The 17,553-nt window shown below is 55.7% G+C and overlaps 3 protein-coding genes across 3 annotated transcripts in view; 2 read left to right on the top strand and 1 right to left on the bottom strand.

Annotated features, from left to right (window-relative positions):
• Positions 1 to 5,139: 5,139 nt before the first annotated feature.
• LOC118675821 (translation initiation factor IF-2-like) lies at positions 5,140 to 11,885 on the bottom strand. The gene is made up of 3 exons (XM_036348595.1): positions 11,810 to 11,885; positions 10,293 to 11,041; positions 5,140 to 5,262 (listed from the first exon to the last, which is right to left on the bottom strand). The coding sequence occupies exons 1-3, from the start codon at positions 11,883 to 11,885 to the stop codon at positions 5,254 to 5,256; spliced, it is 834 nt and encodes a 277-aa protein (XP_036204488.1). The 3' UTR covers positions 5,140 to 5,253.
• Positions 11,345 to 17,553, top strand: part of MRPS6 (mitochondrial ribosomal protein S6) — a 56,876-nt gene continuing 50,667 nt past the window's right edge. The window contains exon 1 of the mRNA XM_036351156.1: positions 11,345 to 11,928. Coding sequence (XP_036207049.1) covers positions 11,884 to 11,928 — 45 coding nt within the window. The 5' untranslated portion in view covers positions 11,345 to 11,883. The remainder of the gene's footprint in view (positions 11,929 to 17,553) is intronic.
• SLC5A3 (solute carrier family 5 member 3) overlaps positions 11,797 to 17,553 on the top strand; it is a 24,636-nt gene continuing 18,879 nt past the window's right edge. Inside the window, exon 1 of the mRNA XM_036351153.1 lies at positions 11,797 to 11,928. The gene's annotated coding sequence lies outside the window, so the exon portion shown is untranslated. The remainder of the gene's footprint in view (positions 11,929 to 17,553) is intronic.

The raw sequence follows: 17,553 nt of genomic DNA, 5'->3' as shown, positions 1-17,553 counted from the left end.
GCTTGAGATCTGCCTGGTGCCTGACTGCATGGGAGCTGAGAAGTGAGATCGGGCTCAGGAGGGCTGCCAATTCCTGGGTGGCTGGGTGGCTCACAGGCCCGGAGCTGGGCGAGGCGTGACCCACACGGAGAGCCTGGGCTCGGCTGTGTGCCGGGCCCTGAGCTGCGTTTGGGACATCCTGGGAGAGAGGCCTGACGGTTGGCTGAGATGTGGGCCGGGAGCCGGGAGAGGCCTGGCTGCAGATACGGATGCAGCAGGGCCTGGGGCGTGCACGGACCCCCCCGGGGACCTGGCAGCTCAGGGCGGGAGCCTCCCGGCTGGACCTGGAGGCGGTGAGAGGAAGCAGCAGAGGCGACCCACACGGCGGGCGATGGCGGTGGGGCCGGAGTGAATGGTACGAGGCCCGAGAAATCGCGCAGCCTGGCCCTGCCAGGGCATCAGAGATGAGTTAAATGTTGGACCAAACACATCAGGCTCATTTTTAAGTTGATAATTTTGCATGGCCCGCGAATGATGTTATAAATATCCAAATGGCCCCGGCCGGAAACACGTTCCCACCCCTGGTTCCAGGAACCCACGCCACACGCGAGAGGACCTGGCCATTGAGCGTGACGGCAGCGTGAAGGGCTGCCCACGGGACTGAGACGGGGAGGGTGAACCGGGACGGGCGGCGGCGGGAGCGGCAGGGGTGGCGCTGGGCTCCCTTTCCGTGGCCGCCCTCGCGGGGTGAGACGCGGGAGGGGCAGTTCCCGTCTTTCAGTAACTTCCCGCGCCGCCTGCCATGAACCGGAGGCCCGGGTGCCCGCTTCACCTGCACCTCTGCTGTCACGCTCCCCGCCCGCCCTGCCTGCCAACGGGCACTTCGCCTTCAGCTGTGCGGGGCGGCGGCAGGAAGGGGCGGCACCGCCACCTGGCCGTGGGCGGTCGCCTGTCTAGACACAGCGCACACTGTTTGGCACAGGTTCCCACAGATCGGCCTTCCCGTCACTCCCGTCCCTCTTCCTAGAGCCTCTGACCTCTCGCCCGGCCCTGGAAGATCTGCTCACATCTGGACCCTGAGAACACAGGGTCCCTGCTGCCGGGGTCTCAGTTTCCCTGGTTCTGATTCTACTCTGAGGCCTGCTCGGCACAGAGGGTGCCCCCTGGGAAAAAGTGTGCTGAGACCTAAGAGCCAGAAATGATTCGGACGTTCGTTAGGCATCGGGCGAGCGGAGGGTGAGTTCCTAAGTGCAGGGCAAGGCGATGCGCACACGCTCTCTGGGCTTTGACCCTTTGAGTGCCAACCAATATCCTAGGAACTATGCTAAACTTGCCAAGGCATTTTTGCTGATTCTTCAGCAGTTTAGGAAAAAAATTATGAATCGCAAGTAAATGAAGTTACATATTCAATATCTTGCACAAAATCGTCATCTTCACAGCAAGAATTGACATATTTGGCAATGTCATCATCACTAATAAAAGCAGACTTGGAACTGGACACTGCAGGAGGAGCGCGATCGCGCTCCCGGCACTCTAGGGGTTAAGAAGAAGAGTGAGAAGGTGTGAACCGAACCGTCCAGGACGAGACGCCAGCAGCCCTTCCTGGGGTGGACAGAGCACAGAGGCTTTGGTGAGAGTTCCGAGACTCGGGAAGCACAGGAAGTGCTGCTGGTTCGATTTTAAGGGAGAAGGTAGGACACGGAATGACACGCAGTGATCACAACCGTGCCAGTGAGCACACGAGGAGGTCTAGAGCGAGGCCTGAGGTGCCACTGGGGCTGTTTGGACTGTGGGATTATGGGCATTGTTTTCTGTTTCCCTCGTTTTCTGTGATGAAGTTCACAGTGGGAAATGCAGAGAATGACATTTGAAAACCCTGAAACCTCATTTGACAGCCCCCTGTCCTCAGGGCCCCCAGTGGCTGTGTTGCTCGCCTGCCTCACCCTCTGTGGCCGTGGCTGTGGCCGTGGCCGGGGTCTTTCTATTGATCAGGGAGGTTCCCAGGGCAGAGCCTCCAGGCGGGGCCTCCACTGGGAACCCCTCCCTGGCGTGGGGCAGGCAGGTGCTGTTCTGGGTTGTTGGTCTTTAAAATGTACAAGATACCATTCAATACAGGCTTACAGCTCAGCACGCAGAGGGAAGCTACGAGAGCTCCACGGCCGCTGACACTGGTCCCGACGGCCCCGGAGAGGCTCGCGTGGGGACCACGGGGCTGGGCACGGCGCCAGGAGTGGAAACAGCAGCGGCCGCTGGCAGGGGGCTGGCCGATGCACACCAGCCGGGCAGGTGACCTTCCTCCCCGAGTCGGCCTGTCTCCATGCCCGGGAGGGCGCCCACGGGGGCGGGGGTGGGGGACCCATGGGGGAGGCGCTGGCACACAGTGTGGGGGGCTCAGCTACGGGACGCCGGCCAGCGTGGGTATCGGGCGCTCTGCAGGCGAAGCCTGGGGGACATACACCAGCGACAAGGCGTGTCCTGTGCTGCACGGCCTTGGCCCCGGCAGGGAGATGCCGCCTCCTTCCGCCCGGGCCAGGGGGGGAGGCCCCATCTACCCTCCCTTCCCCCTGGAATGTTTCTTCTTCAGGCCCCTGAAGGGACTCGGGGGAGGGTATGTGGGGACAGAAAGAGCAGAGACCTGTGTCCCAGATGGAACCCAAGCCCAAGTGTGAGGCTTCATTAGGGACCCACAGGTGCACACCGCACCCCACCCTCCAGACAAGAGCCCTACCTTGTCCTGCCAACCAGCAGTCAGCTCCCTCGGTCTTCCAGGCATTGGGCATCGTATCAGGGCCAGGAGCCCAAGGCCATGAGACCCAGCCCCTCACCCAGCCCCTCACCCAGCCCCTCACCCAGCCCCTCACCCAGCCCCTCACCCACCCCCTCACCCACCCCCTCACCCACCCCCTCACCCAGCCCCTCACCCAGCCCCTCACCCACCCCCTCACCCAGCCCCTCACCCAGCCCCTCACCCAGCCCCTCACCCACCCCCTCACCAGCCCTCACCCACCCCCTCACCCACCCCTCACCCAGCCCCTCACCCAGCCCCTCACCCAGCCCCTCACCCACCCCTCACCCAGCCCCTCACCCACCCCCTCACCCACCCCCTCACCCAGCCCCTCACCCAGCCCCTCACCCAGCCCCTCACCCATCCCCTCACCCAGCCCCTCACCCAGCCCCTCACCCAGCCCCTCACCCAGCCCCTCACCCACCCCCTCACCCAGCCCCTCACCCAGCCCCTCACCCAGCCCCTCACCCAGCCCCTCACCCACCCCCTCACCCAGCCCCTCACCCACCCCCTCACCCAGCCCCTCACCCACCCCCTCACCCAGCCCCTCACCCAGCCCCTCACCCAGCCCTTCACACACCCCCTCACCCAGCCCCTCACCCACCCCCTCACCCAGCCCCTCACCCAGCCCCTCACCCAGCCCCTCACTCAGCCCCTCACCCAGCCCCTCACCCAGCCCCTCACTCAGCCCCTCACCCAGCCTCTCACCCAGCCCCTCACCCAGCCCCTCACACACCCCCTCACTCAGCCCCTCACCCAGCCCCGCCCGGCAGGGGACGATCTGCTGTCACAGGTGCCTCTGGTCTGCGGTCGCATCAGAGCCTATTTCTGCTGCTTGGAACCAGAACCCTGACTCCACTCTGGATCCCAGTGCTTTGGTTTCCAGCCGCAAACACCTCGGCTCAGGTCACCCCCGGCGCCCACGGAGCAGCCTCCCCCTCCCACGGGCTCTTCCCATCCCTGAGACAGCGCCCGGCCATGCGAGCCCTTTCCTCCCCGAGCCCAAGTGCCCAGGCCTGTGGGCACCTCTCATCTCCCAGGGGCCGGTGGCTTCACCGGCTTGGACACTCTTTCCATATAGACCCTGAGCAGACCCCGTGCTCTATCAGATGGACACCGGGTGCTGCCGCCACGGATGCTCTCAGAGCCGCGCATCTGTGGCCAGTGGCTGTGGCCAGTGGCTCGGGGCTCAGAGGGGTTTGGCCTTTCAGGGACGTTACCTCCACGTCCTCATATTGCTCCCATGCTCCTTGCTGAGTGATCGATCGCAGAGATAGAGGTCTCGCTGTCTTTTAGAGAGAGAGTGGAAGGGAAGGGGAGAAACAGAGAGAGAGAAACAACGATGTGAGAGAGACACATTGATTGCTTGCTCCCTGCACAAGCCCCGATCAGGGCCAGGGATCGAGCCTGCAACCTACGTACGTGCCCTTGACCAGAATCGAACCCTGGACCCTTCAGTCCGCAGGCTGACGCTCTATCCACTGAGCCAAACTGGCTGGGTCAAGTCTCACTGCCTTCTCCGAGTTAAGAGGAAATGCAGGCTGGGAGTTTAAACTCTCTGCCTGGTACTCACCACCCTCCAACTCCGGCTCCACTTTGGTCGAGTTAATCCCGGTGATTCTTTTACAGAAATTTTTCTTCCCGTCAAACTTAGTCCCTGAAGGTTGCCATTCTCAACCCCACCAAACGATTTGTGTTTATTCTCGGGCCTCCTTCGGTTTACCTCAATGTGATCCACTCTTTACCCTCCAGCTCCAACCCCACCTTCCACACGAGGCATCCCCAAGCCATGCCCACCCAGACGAAGTTCTCTGTGGGGATTGTTTTCTGAACCTTTACTAGGCCTTTAATCACTGGCATCCTACACGTTTTCTGTTTTTTAGAATTGAGACTGAAATCCTGTGAGTCAATAAAAAAGTACTTAGAAAAATACAGGGTGGGTGGGTGGTGGTGGGGACTAGGAGTAAGCTAAGAGCAGGAGGTGGAGTGTGCCCCGGGCAGAGGGCAAAGGGAGGAGGGAAATGCTTGCAGAGCTCGGGAACCGTAGACAGGACGGTGTGTGTGTGCTAAGGAGTGGCCAGGGGTGCAGGCAGACAGGGGCCCCTACCAGGGAGGAAGGGCCCTGCTCCCCAACTCCTGGGCGGAGTCTGGACTTGACCCTGAGGGCCATGAGGAGCCAGGGGAGCATTGGGAAGGTGGAGAGAGGGATTTGCATTTGCATTTGCATTGGTCCTGGTTGTTCCCAGAGGCTCTAACCATCTCTGGCTCTAACCATGGGCCCAGCTGCCGCCCAGACCCACAGCTCTGCTCTCCACGCAGGAGCTGGTCTTCTCAGCCGCAGACAAACCGGCTGCCGCTGCACCGGCTCATTCCCAACCGTGGAATCATCGGTACCAAGAGGAATTCTCCCGGTGGGTTGTCTCCAACGTCACCGGGCACGTTGCTGATGACCGAGGAGAGGGCGTCCTGCTGGGGCCAAGGCCCATCTCTCAGAGCCTCTGAACAGTTTGGAGCAGAGGGGAGAAGAGAAACAACAAAAAGCTTCGTAAGGACCGGTCACTGCCAACGCCAGCCCCCTGCAGGTGGCCGGTAACAGCACACCGTGCGCAGTGACGCGCTGTCCCAGCCAGAGGGGCCTCGGTCCACTGCCCAGTAACGTTTCCTTCGGTTTAACATTAAGGTCGGGAGCTAAACTCCCAAGTATTTCTGCAGTCTCCTCAGGTCTCGGGAAACCCAGGCTGGAAAAGTGCAAGGTTTATTGTGGGAGGTCTCACCTAATAGTCCCAATTATCTTGTAACTTTAATTGCATGTAAGAAATCTTTTTATTTTTTTAAAAAAAGACATATTTTTATTGATTTCAGAGAGGAAGAGAGAGGGAGAGAGAGGTAGAAATATCAATGATGAGAGAGAATCATTGATCAGCTGCCTCCTGCAGGACCCTCACTGGGGATGGAGCCAGCAACCTGGGCATGTGCCCTGACCCCGTATGAACTGGGGACCCTTCAGTCCGCAGGCTGACACTCTACCCATTCAACTAACTCAGCTAGGGCAGGAATCTTTTTTTATTTTTTGCAGCATAAGCATAGATAGATGCTGCTATTGTTGCCATTATGTTTATTTAAAAAAACGATGGGCCATTTGAAAAAAAAATAGATACCCAATGACATAATATGACATCCTGATTGAATACGCCCTCATAGCTGCTCCTGAGGGCTTTGGCCCTCACCGCCTCCACTGCTGGTCACACACTTCCTGAGTGTTCTTGGCTGGAATCCCCTTGGCCTCCTGCACGCTCTACCTTCCTGCCACCTTCTTCCTCAGTGAAGCAACAGCCCGGCCAAGTTCAGGTCCATAGAGGCCACAGCTCCGGTCTGCGGGAGGCGGACTTGCCCAGAGCTGATGGAGGCTGCATAGCTCTTGGGCGTAATCCATGCCTATGGGCTTCGTTCCTTTCTCTAAATGTCTATTCAGCCCTGTCTGGCTGTCAGGAGGGCATGTCCCCTGTGGGAATCGACAGCCCGGCCACGTGGGTGGGACAGCCGCACAGAGGTGGGGCTTTGACATGATGCTTGTATGTTGACCTTCCCGGGAAGTGCTGACCGGGGGTGTCGTGACACTCACCCCTCGACATTCCTTCCTTAGGTGGCAGGTCACCTGGGTGGTGGATGCCACACAGGACTTCCACCTTTCACCTGGTGGTTCAAGTCCCGAATAGGGAGGCTATTTAGAGCAACCTTCCCCAGAAGATGACCATCTTGCGATGAAAACGTATGAAGGAAAACATCTGGAGAAAAAACAACGCATGCACTGGACGGTCCTGCAGCTTGATGAATCAGCAGCTGAGGAAAGGCCAGCGAGGGTGTGACCAGAACAAAAGAAACGTTGTTTCTGGAGAAGACACCAGGAGCCGCCTCTGACATTTGCCCCCGAGCTCCCTCCACCTTCCAGTCACCAGATCCTGCAGACTGTCTCCTGACCCTGGTCCTTCAGTCTCAGGAGCCCCACCCCTCTGTGGCCTTTTCGATGCGCCCCCCCCCCCCCCCCCCCCGCAGGGAAGGCTTCCTGGTTTGTTTGGCCGCCTGCTCCCACCGCCTGGTTTAGCCCTGGGGAGCCTGGCCCCCAGCAGCCCCCTGCAGATGCCGCTTCCTCCTCCTGACGGCCCCGCCAGCCCCTGGCCTGTGGTCCCTTGTGGAGAAAACACATGAAGCTGTTAAATGCCTCCAACATAATTGACATTGAACATTAAGAACTCCTGTGAGGCCACAACAGGCTGCTGGGGACACTTCATAATAATGTTAAAAGGAAAACAAACCAACCCCTCCAACAGAGGAGGTGCAGGAAGTATTTTGTCTTTTTAAAGTTATAAAGTTACAAAATATATTAGGCATTCCTTTCCTTAAAGCGGTACAGTGGTAAGGAGAACATCTCCTACAAACATCCCATAATTTTTTTTGCAAGGGAAAGTAGACAAGGGTGAAGGCCCGGAATATCCTATTTAGGCAAGGTCTGCGTTACCTTTTTTTTCTTATGAGTAGAGCCCAAATTCGAGCCCCTCACTCCCCCCCCCCCCAAAAAAAAAAACCATTTAATTGATCAAAATTAGATTTCTGGGTAATCAAATCTTAAACATAACCATGTTAAATGTTTTGGAGACCCTAAGTTACAGAGTAATTTTTTTCATGTATAACTGAAACTTTATACTCTTTGATCAATACCTCCCACTTCTTTCCCCCAGCTCCTGCCAACCACCATTCTACCCTCTGCTTCTATGAGTTGGACTATTCTAGGTGCCTCCTGTAAGTGGACAGATATACACACACATACATACATCATGTATAAGCATTATGTGTATGCTATGTGCAGGCATCCTCTGTGTCTGGCTCATTTCACTAAGTGTCCTCCAGGTTTATCCATGTTGTCACACATGGCAAGATTTCCTTCTTTTTAAAGGTTGAATAATACTCCATTGCACCCCATTTTAAAACTAGATTTTCTTTATTTGCCCATGAACATTGCTTGCTTCATGTCCTGGCTATCATGAATAATGCTTCAGTGAACATGGGAGTGCAGATACCACTTCGAGGTCTTGATTTCAGTTCTTTTAGATCTGTGGCCAGAAGGGGCATCGCTGGATCATGAGGTAGTTGGGTTTTTAAATTTTTCAGAAGCCTCCACACTGTTTCGCGTGGCGGCTGCACCAATTCACATTCCCAGCAACCATGCACGAGGGTTCCTTTTCTCCGTATCTCCACCAATACCTAGTATCCCTTGACTTTTTGGTAATGACGATCTTAACAGGTGTGAGATGACATATTATTGTGGTTTTGATCTGCATTTTCCAGATGATTGGTGACGTTGAACACCTTTGCCTTCTTGGGAGAAATTTCCGTTCCTTTGCCCATTTTAAAATCAGGGTATTTATTTATTTAGCTAGAAAATTGTCTGAGTTGCTTATATATTTTGGAAATTATCCCTTCTCAGACATATGGTTTGCAAATATTTTCTCCCATCCTGTAGGTTGCCTTTTCATTGTGTTGGTCTTTTCCATTGCAAAGCAGCTTTTTAGTTTGATACAATCCCACTTTTTTGTTTTTGCTTTGGCTGCCTATGCTCCTGGTGTTAGATAAAGAAAATTGCTATCAAGGCCAATGTGAAGAAGCGTTTCCCTTTTTTTCTTTTTCTTTTTCTGGGAGTTTTATGGTTTCAGGTCTTATGTGTAAGTCTTTAATTCATCTTGAGTTGGCTTTTGTCTGTGGTCTATGATAAAGTTTCATTCTTTTGCATGTGGATATCCCGTTCTCCCAACACCATGTATCGTTTCCTCATTGTGTATTCTCAGCAACCTTGTCAAAGAACAGTTGACTGTCTATGCTCGAGTTCATTTCTGGGCTCTCTATTCTGTCCCACCGGTCTATAGGCCTGCTTTTATGCCAGTGCTATCTATACTCTTTTGATTACTATAGCTTTGTAATATATTTTGAAATCAGGAGGTGTGATGCCTCCAGCCTTGTTCTTCTCATTCAAAATTGCTTTGGCTACTCCGGGTCTTTTGTGATCCCATATGAATTTTATGACTTTTTCCCCATTTGTCATAAAATATACCATTGGGATTTGGATAGGAATTGCATTGGATCTGTAGATTGCTTTGAGTACTAAGGGCATTTTAACAATATTAATTCTTCCTATCCATGAACATGGGGCATCTTTCCATTTACTTGTGTCTGCTTTAATTTATTTCATCAATGTTTTATGGTTTTCATGTACAGATCTTTCACTGCCTTGGTTAACTTATTCCTAAGTATCAGAATTATTTTTTTAAATTAATACATTAAATATAGCAGTAATGTCTTATATTTCTAAGTGCTGACTATAAATAGTATAAAATTTAAAAATCTTTTTGGCGATGTTTGTGGTTCCAGTAGGAAGATACTAAATTTGCAGCAGCATTGCTTGTGATCTGATTACTGATTTTTAATGGCTCCACCAGCATTCTGGGGCGGTGCTTTAAAAAGAAATCTCAAAGGGAGCAAATCAGCGTAGCTGCCCTCTCTCCCTTTCTGGAGAAATGGAACGAGCCAGTGGGTACATACCGGGTTGGGAGGGTTAGCGGTGCCCAGCTGTTATGCAATCAGGCTGATTTCCTTATGCCACCTGTCAGGTTCCAGGGGGTAGAGGGAGGTCAGATCCTCACTCATGGATGGGAGTTAGGGGCCAGGCTTGGCAGGCATATTATTTCCGGGTCCATATTTTCTCATTCCCAAACTGGGATGTGGTTGATAACACGAGGGACAGCTGCAGTGGGGACCACCCTGGGAAACTTGAAACTCACTTTTCCAGGTCCAGGACTGCCTTGCTTCCCTGTGACTGATTTATAGTATGTATTCCACTCTTAACTGAGGGTAAACGTAGTTCAGACTAACAGGTAACTCGCATTAGTACCTGTATTGTTTCTCTTTGGAAGAATGGGTTATGGAGAAGTCCAAGAATGGAAAACATTAGAAGCCAGATATCACAGAAAAGGATACCCCCTTACCTTCTGTGGGGGATGGAAAGTAGAGGAGAAATGGTGAGTACCGGATAAGGTGACAAAGGGGACTCTATTCTTGTTTTATTTGGAAGGCCACAGAATAATATCAACACCTTTAAACTGTGTGGTAGAAGTGGAGGCTGGACTAAGCTTTCGGATAGTCCGGGTCCATATTTTGTTTCGATTAATGTTTGACCTGGGGCAGTTGCATAACCTTTGCCTATACTTCGGGGTCCCTAAAGTGGGGTTACTGTTACTTGGAGCATCGTCAGGTACTCCAAAAGGCTGCAGGTTCAATGACCAGTTAGGGCACACACCCAAGGTTGTGGGTTCGATCCCTGGTCCAGGTGCATACGGGAGGCAACGGATTGATGTTTCTCACTCGCATCAATGTTTCTCTCTCTCCCTATCTGGCTTCCTCCCTTTTAAAATCAATAAAACTATATGCTTGGGTAAGGGCTAAAAAAAAAAAAAAATAGTAATAGGTACTTGCTTCATACCGCTGTTGAGAATTTTATGACACGGAAAAGCCTTAGCGTGGTGCCTGATTCACAGTGAGCGCTGAGTAAGTTGCACCTCTTGTCAGGACTGCACTTGCAAGGTGACAGTCCACTTAGAGACCCTCTGCATGGGGAGGCCCGGGCGGGGCGGCAGCGGCAGGGGCCTCCTCTACAGAGCGGCGCCGGAGAAGGTGCACGTGGTGCAGCGGCAGGGGCCTCCTCTACAGAGCGGCGCCGGAGAAGGTGCACGTGGTGCAGCGGCAGGGGCCTCCGCCATGGGGCAGCGCCGGAGAAGGTGCACGTGGTGCAGCGGCAGGGGCCTCCTCCATGGGGCAGCGCCGGAGAAGGTGCACGTGGTGCAGCGGCAGGGGCCTCCTCCGTGGGGCAGCGCCGGAGAAGGTGCACGTGGTGCAGCGGCAGGGGCCTCCTCCGTGGGGCAGCGCCGGAGAAGGTGCACGTGGTGCAGCGGCAGGGGCCTCCTCCGTGGGGCAGCGCCGGAGAAGGTGCACGTGGTGCAGCGGCAGGCCCAGTGTCCCCGCGGCCGGCGGGGCGGCGAGCCCGCTGCAGGAGGGCGGGCAGGGGGAGGGCGCGCGCTGACCCAGGACCGGCAGGCTCGTGGCGCTCGGCGGCCCCCAGGTGCACGCCCGGCACGAAGCACGCGGGTTGGAGCCAAAGCGTTCGCCTGCCCTTGACAACACGCGGGTCACGCCGTGCGGGCGCGGCTCTCAGCGGCGGACGTGCCCGGCTCCCTCAAAGGCATCGCTGCCCCGGGAAGGAGGTGCCCTCCCCGTCCCCTTTCCGCAGGGCCCTGGCAAGGTCAGGCGGCCGGCGAGGGCGGGCCCGACCTGCCCCCGCGCCCCTGCGCCAGGGGAGGACCCGGGAGGCCGCGTGCAGCCCCGCGAGGCCGGGGGTGTGGTGGTGGGGGGCCCTGGACGGGGGCGGGAGCAGCAGGGCGCCCAGCGGGGGGCGCGCGGAACGTTCCGGAACCTCCGTGCGCTTCCGGGGGCGGGGAGAGCCCGGATCCCGCCGCCGCCCCGCCCGGAGGAGGGGAGCGTGGCGGCGGAGACGGTTCCTTGGGGCGGGAGTCGTGGGCGAGGGGCGCGCGCGCGGGGAGAGCCCGCAGCGCACGCGCACTCGGGGCGCATGCCCGCCCGCCCGCCACCCAGGATGAGACAGAGGGCATGGAAAGTTCCAGCGGCTTCCAGAGCCGGAGGGAGCAGGCGCGACGGTGGCGGCGGCGGCGACAAGACCTGAGGGGCGTGGGGCCTCCGTGAGCCGCGCCGGCCGAGCCCACTGTGCTGTCCCAGCGCCACGGCGTCGGACCCGCGGGCCCTGTGGGACCGCTCGGCGCGGGGAGCGCGGCTTCCGAGGGGCGGCGGCCGCTTTAAGAGGGGGCGTGGCGTGCGTGGGGGGCGTGGCCTGCGCCTTCAGGGGCGCGCGGTGTGCGCAGCCGCCAAGCCTTTAAACCCGGGCTCGCGCGGCCGGAGCGTGCGTTCCCGCTGCCGCCTCCCGCCCGCCGCTCGCCGTCCCGCGCCGCCCGCCCTCTCCAGCGCCGGGAGCCGGCGGTCCAGCCGCGCGCCGCGCGTCGGCCATGCCCCGCTACGAGCTGGCCCTGATCCTCAAAGTCATGCAGCGGGTAAGTGACCTTCCCCTCAGCACCCGCCTTCCCGTGCGTGCGCCTCGCGGCCGCCGGGCCGCCGCCCCTAGCCCTTCCCGCGGGGCCGGGAGGAGGCCGGGGCCGGGGCGCGGGCGGGGGGCGGGCGTCCGCAGCGAGGGCTCGTGGGCCGGCCGGCTCGACGAGGCCGCGTGCGCGCGGGAGGCGGGGGTGTGCCCGCGGGCGCGCGGCGCGGGAGGGTGTGCCCCGCTCACGGCCGGCCCGCTGGCGGGAGGCGGGGGGCGGGGGACGGGCGGCCGGGGCAGGGGCTGGGCGGGCCGCGGGGTCCAGTGGAAGGTCCGCGGGAGGACACGCGCGAGCGCTCGGCCCCGCTCCCGTTGTCGATCGCGAAGCCGCCTTGTGCCCGCCGCCGCCTCCGCTCCGCTCCGCCTCCGCCGGCCGGAACCGTCCGCGCCCGTAGAATGGTCTCCAGCGTGTGTGGTGCCGCCCGGACCTTGGCCGCCCGCCGCCGCGCTCCCGCTCCCGACTTCTCTTTCCGACTCAGCGACGGCGGTCCCGGCGCCTTTAGCCCCGGTTCAGGCGGCCGCTGCGCCTCCCGGGGGACGGGGCTGGAGGTAGGGCTTGCAGGTTCGCCGGCGAGGACCGACCTGCCGCCGTCCCGCAGGAGGCAGCTCCGAGTCCCCGTGCCGGGCAGGGACTCCGCCGGCGCCGAAACCCTCCTGCGAGACGCGGGTAACGTGGCGCGGTGCGTGGTGCGTGGCTTGTGTGTGCTCTCTTCCAGGGACAATAAAAATAAAAACAAAAACAGAAATACTACCGCTACGTCTGAACGGCCGGAGCCTGGCTCCCCCGCGCCGGGGACCTGGCGCCTTCAGGCGTGGGTCCTGCTCTGCGTCACTTGTGAGAAGTAGCCGTTTGGAAGTTTGGGGTGAAATGGAGTCCGGAGCCCGGTCCCGGCGCCAGGAACGGGACCGAGCCCCGAGCCCGGAGCCCGGGGCGGCTGCACCGGGTCAGGGAGGACAGGAAGGGCCCGCTGCCTCCTGGTCGGGTCTGGCGTCCCCAAGCTGGCTGTCCCTGAATGTGGGGAAGACACGATGGTGGCGAGGAGCCCCCCTTTCACCCCCCCCCCCCCCCAGAGCTACCGCATGGAGAGAACAGGGGCAGTGAAAAGGAAACATTTCTGAACGCATGGAAATTGTTTAAGCTCTCTCGTGTTTTTCCTGTGCTTTTTAGGAGACACCGTAGAACCTGGGAAATGCAATTACTGAAGTTTCCTTCGTTTACCTTGTTTTGGGGGGAAAGGTCGTCCCTGAAGAGTCCGGGTGTAGGCACAAGTGTCCCATCCACCTTGGAAGTGAGGACTCAGCCAGGGGTGGGCAAACGTTTTGACTCGAGGGCCACAATGGGTTCTTAAACTGGACCGGAGGCCGGAACAAAAGCATGGATGGAGTGTTTGTGTGAACTAATATAAATTCAAAGTAAACATCATTACATAAAAGGGTACGGTCTTTTTTTTTTTAGTTTTATTCATTTCAAACGATCCGGCCTGCGGGCCGTAGTTTGCCCACGGCTGACTCAGACTCTGCCTTGAGCGGGGCTGACTGTTTATTGAAGGATCCCTTACCAGACTCCCTGTGGGGGTGTAAGCTCCTGTGCTCTGCTCCAGGTCAGCCACACAGCACAGGTGGTTTACAATAGCGATTCCTGCTCTCCTGGACGCCCTCACGGGGGTGGGGGGGGTGCAGGGGTGAAAAGCCTTGATGCACAACATGGGGAGCTCCCCGGGCGGAGGTTTTCCAGGACTGCAGATAGGACACTGTAACAGGGCGAGCTCCTGGCGAAGAGTTCCTTGGCCTAAATAAAGATTAAACAACAAAACTCATTTTTCCTTCACAAAACTTCTTTTTAAGTTGGTGGTAAATGTTTGACACACACAAAGACTCGCTGCTTTTGAACAATTTTGCTTTTCAATTTAGGAAAATAGGATTCTGAAATTGGATCAATACTGGGAGGAGAATGGATGGAAAAATTAGCCCTGCGGTGCGTTCACTGCAGGGTGCCGCTGTGAGCGGGCGCCTGAGGAGGCCGGGGGCTCGGCTCACTGGGCAGCACTTGGCGGCCCCCCTGGGAAGCCTGGGGTGGCTCCTCCATTCGAAGCTGGTATGTTTCATATTTTTAGATTCTGAAATCTATACCTCTTCACAGTATCACACTTCACGGTGATGGCTTATGCCCACCCCCTTCCCCAGACGGTTTCTGTCTTGGAATCGAGGAAACCTGCGATGTGGAAGTTGGGAGACTGGAGTGTTTCTGGTCCTTCTCTGGTGCTCTGCCCGAAGAGCATCCCCGGTCCCTGGAGTGCAGACTCCTCCCTGCCCATTTTTCATTTCCCTGGACCTGGACCGGACTCCTCCACAGCGCGCACCTGCTAGCGGTTTACGTGTAAGCTGGTTGCGGTCTGAGCGCTCCCACAGCCCGTGGATTGGAGACTCGCCGTGTGCAGGCACTGGGGTCCCGTGGCCTCGCCAGGCGGAGCACAGACGATCCTTGTGGCTGCAGCGGTGCCGGCCACTGAGAAGCCCAGGGCAGTCTTCCTCGGCCTCTGCTGCTGCCCTTCCACCTCCTGCGTTTGTGGGGATGTAGAGGCCAGTCCCCCCGAGGAGAGCTGTACTTGCAGGTGCCGTTGAGCTTACCTTTCATCGTAACGTGTGGATGTAAACACGTCCTTTCTGTCCCCCAACTTTTAATTCAGCGTGAAGAGTAAGTAAAGTGGGGTTAAGTTCTGAAATTGAACGCAGTGAAGTAGTAGGTGCTGGGAGGGCGGCCTTTCGAGGGAAAGACTGCAGCCATTTGGAAAGGTGGTTGCTTAGGCCGTATTTATAGTCTCCAGGAAAAAACACTTTGAAAGTGGTGTTCTAGCTGTACCAGCGTCACAGAGCGTCACTTACTCCTGGGAGCCTTCCCCTGTGGGAGGACACAGCTGAGGACGCACAGGCTGCAGCTCCCAGGGAGTCCCAGTCCAGCGGCGGGGACCCTTCTAACCGCAGAAAGGGGAGGCCCGTGAGAGGCGCGTTCCCTCTCCACCCGTCCTGGCGCGGGGGCCTCAGCAGGCAGGGAGGGTCACGCATTGGTTGGGCTGCTGAGGGCTGAGGAAAGGACTGACGTCCATAGACGTCACTTTGAAAGTAGCTTTAAAGGTTGGTATTTAATTTGCGTAACGGATGAATTGCCCCTACTGTGTAGAGAACTTAGGAAAGGCTGTGTAAACCGGAGGCAGTTCTCGGGCTTGGGATGGGCTCCGGAAGAGGGCTTGTGAGGTGCAGACGCGTCCCTGCAGAGCACTTCGTCTCCGGCTGCCGGAGGACGCTTTAATGATCCTGTCTTGTGACGTTTGCCCAGAGCTGGCGTTTGTAGGGTCGTGAAAGCCCTGGGAACATGCTCTCTCCTGGCCTTCCTGAGCTACTCAGGCATTTTTACAGGAAGAATTACAGGTTAACGGTTTAAGGAATAACTAGCTTAGTGGCCAAATGCATGCATGTGTATACAGTGAAACAGCGTTATATACGCTCTGGTACATGCTTTCCTAGTAGGAAAACGAGCAGCTACCTACTTTGGCAATCTTAAGTTCTTTTTTCTTTAAAACATTTCACAAGTTAGGGTTAATACCCCTCATTTTTAATTTTACTGAAAAGCAGGTTATATTTTAAATTTTAAGATAACTCATTGAAATAGTTCTTCGTAGGCAAAGAATTTTATGATATAATCTGAGTTTAACTTACCACCTGGGTTTTATGTGTTTAAAAATTAAAGTGTAGTGATAGTCCAGTTTCCAAAATGTAGCAAGCAGTGCTTTCCGATTGTGGGCAAGAGTCCCTTCTATTTCTCTTCACTCAAGCCTTTTTGATTAGAAAAGCTGGCAGAAGTTTTGTATTTGTTCTAGAGTTATATCCAGGCCAGGGTCTTCTGAAGGTAACGACTACAAAATGTTGGCATTTTAGACACCTTTTAGACACCTGCCGAGGGTGCTAATGAGCTCAGATGTGGGGCTGACCAGCCCCACTCATTGGAGCCCTAGCTCATTGGAGCTTGGCTGCTTGGCAACATTTGATGACTAGGACATGGACACATTTCTGCTCCGGGTGGTGGCAGACAAACATTCAAATGGAAACACCTTTGTTCTATCTGTCAGACGGCTGAGTTGGTCTTTTTTTTCCCCTCTTATGGGCCCCCCTCAAATAGCTTAGCTTGTCTCTTTACTAATTACCCTTTGTGTTTTGTCTGCTTGAAACTGGACAACTTAAAATGCTTGCCCAGTAATGAGAGACGAGCCTGGCGCATTGAGTGTCCTTGGGATTAAAGTGTTCTTGGGTTACAGCTCATTGCCGGCCAGTGATTGAAGAAGGCGCCCTTCCTGCCCCTGAGCTCGCTAAGGTCCGCGGAGTGGCGGGGGGTAAGGAGTCCTTCCTCGCCAGACACGGTTTGTGTTTCTCAAGAAAGCTGTCAGAAGGGACATTCCACCCTGTGTTTTCTTCTTGTTCATGCCTCACATTCAACACACGTTTATAGGTGTTTAAGTCTAGTATTGACATGCAGACGATTATCAAATCACTTTCGAGAAAACAGTTTGGAAGAAATGAGGGACAAATTCTAAAGTATTTTCCATCTAGTGCAGGGGTGGGCAAACGAGGGCCACAATGGGTTCTTAAACTGGACCGGAGGGCCGGAACAAAAGCATGGATGGAGTGTTTGTGTGAACTAATATAAATTCAAAGTAAACATTACATAAAAGGGTACGGTCTTTTTTTTTTTAGTTTTATTCATTTCAAACGGGCCGGATCCGGCCCGCGGGCCGTAGTTTGCCCACGGCTGATCTAGTGCCTGCACTGTAATTGTACAGGTGTGATTTTCCTGTTCAAGATAAATACCTCTTTTTAGTGGAAGCAGTATTCTTAAGCACCAGGGATTATTATCAACACATAATTATCTCTTAGGGGAATAAAAATTAAGAAATTAGTAAAAAAAATTTTTTAAGTCCTCATTCGAGGATATATTTTATATAGATTTTAGAGCGGGGGTTGGGGGAGAAACATCGATGTGAGAAACATCCATGTGAGCCCTGACCGGAAGGGAACCTGCAGCCTTTTGGTGTAAGGGACAGTGCTCCAGCCGCCTGAGCCACCTGGCCAGGGCAGGAATTAGTCAAATATGAGAAAATCATGCAAATTTAATGAATGTCTGGTAAGTTAATTTACCTAAAGGAAAAATGCCTCAGAAATTTGGAAAGGGATAATTACTCCAGTTCTTATCCTCGTTGCTCTAACTTAGAGTAGGAGTTGGCAAACTATGGCTCACACGCCAGATCTCACTGGCTACCTGTAGTTGTACGGCCTGTGAGCTGAGAAAGGATTTTACATTTTCAAGTAGTTGGGGTGGGGGGAGAGGAGGAATAAAAAAAAGCATTTTATGACATGAAAATGATGTGAAATTCGAATGTCAGAGTTCATGAACACAGGTGTCTTGGAACATCACCCTGTTCATTTGTTTGTATTTACTCTCTGGTCCTTTATGGAAATTTGCTGACCCTAGTTCAGAGTGTAAGACAATTTCCCAGGTTCAGCATGTCTCTTAGCTTTTAGGGTCCTGTTT

The sequence above is a fragment of the Myotis myotis genome, unplaced genomic scaffold (genome assembly GCF_014108235.1).
Source record: "Myotis myotis isolate mMyoMyo1 unplaced genomic scaffold, mMyoMyo1.p scaffold_m19_p_2, whole genome shotgun sequence".
NCBI classification, from domain to species: Eukaryota; Metazoa; Chordata; class Mammalia; order Chiroptera; family Vespertilionidae; genus Myotis; species Myotis myotis.
This window is presented reverse-complemented; position numbering and strand designations above follow the sequence as displayed.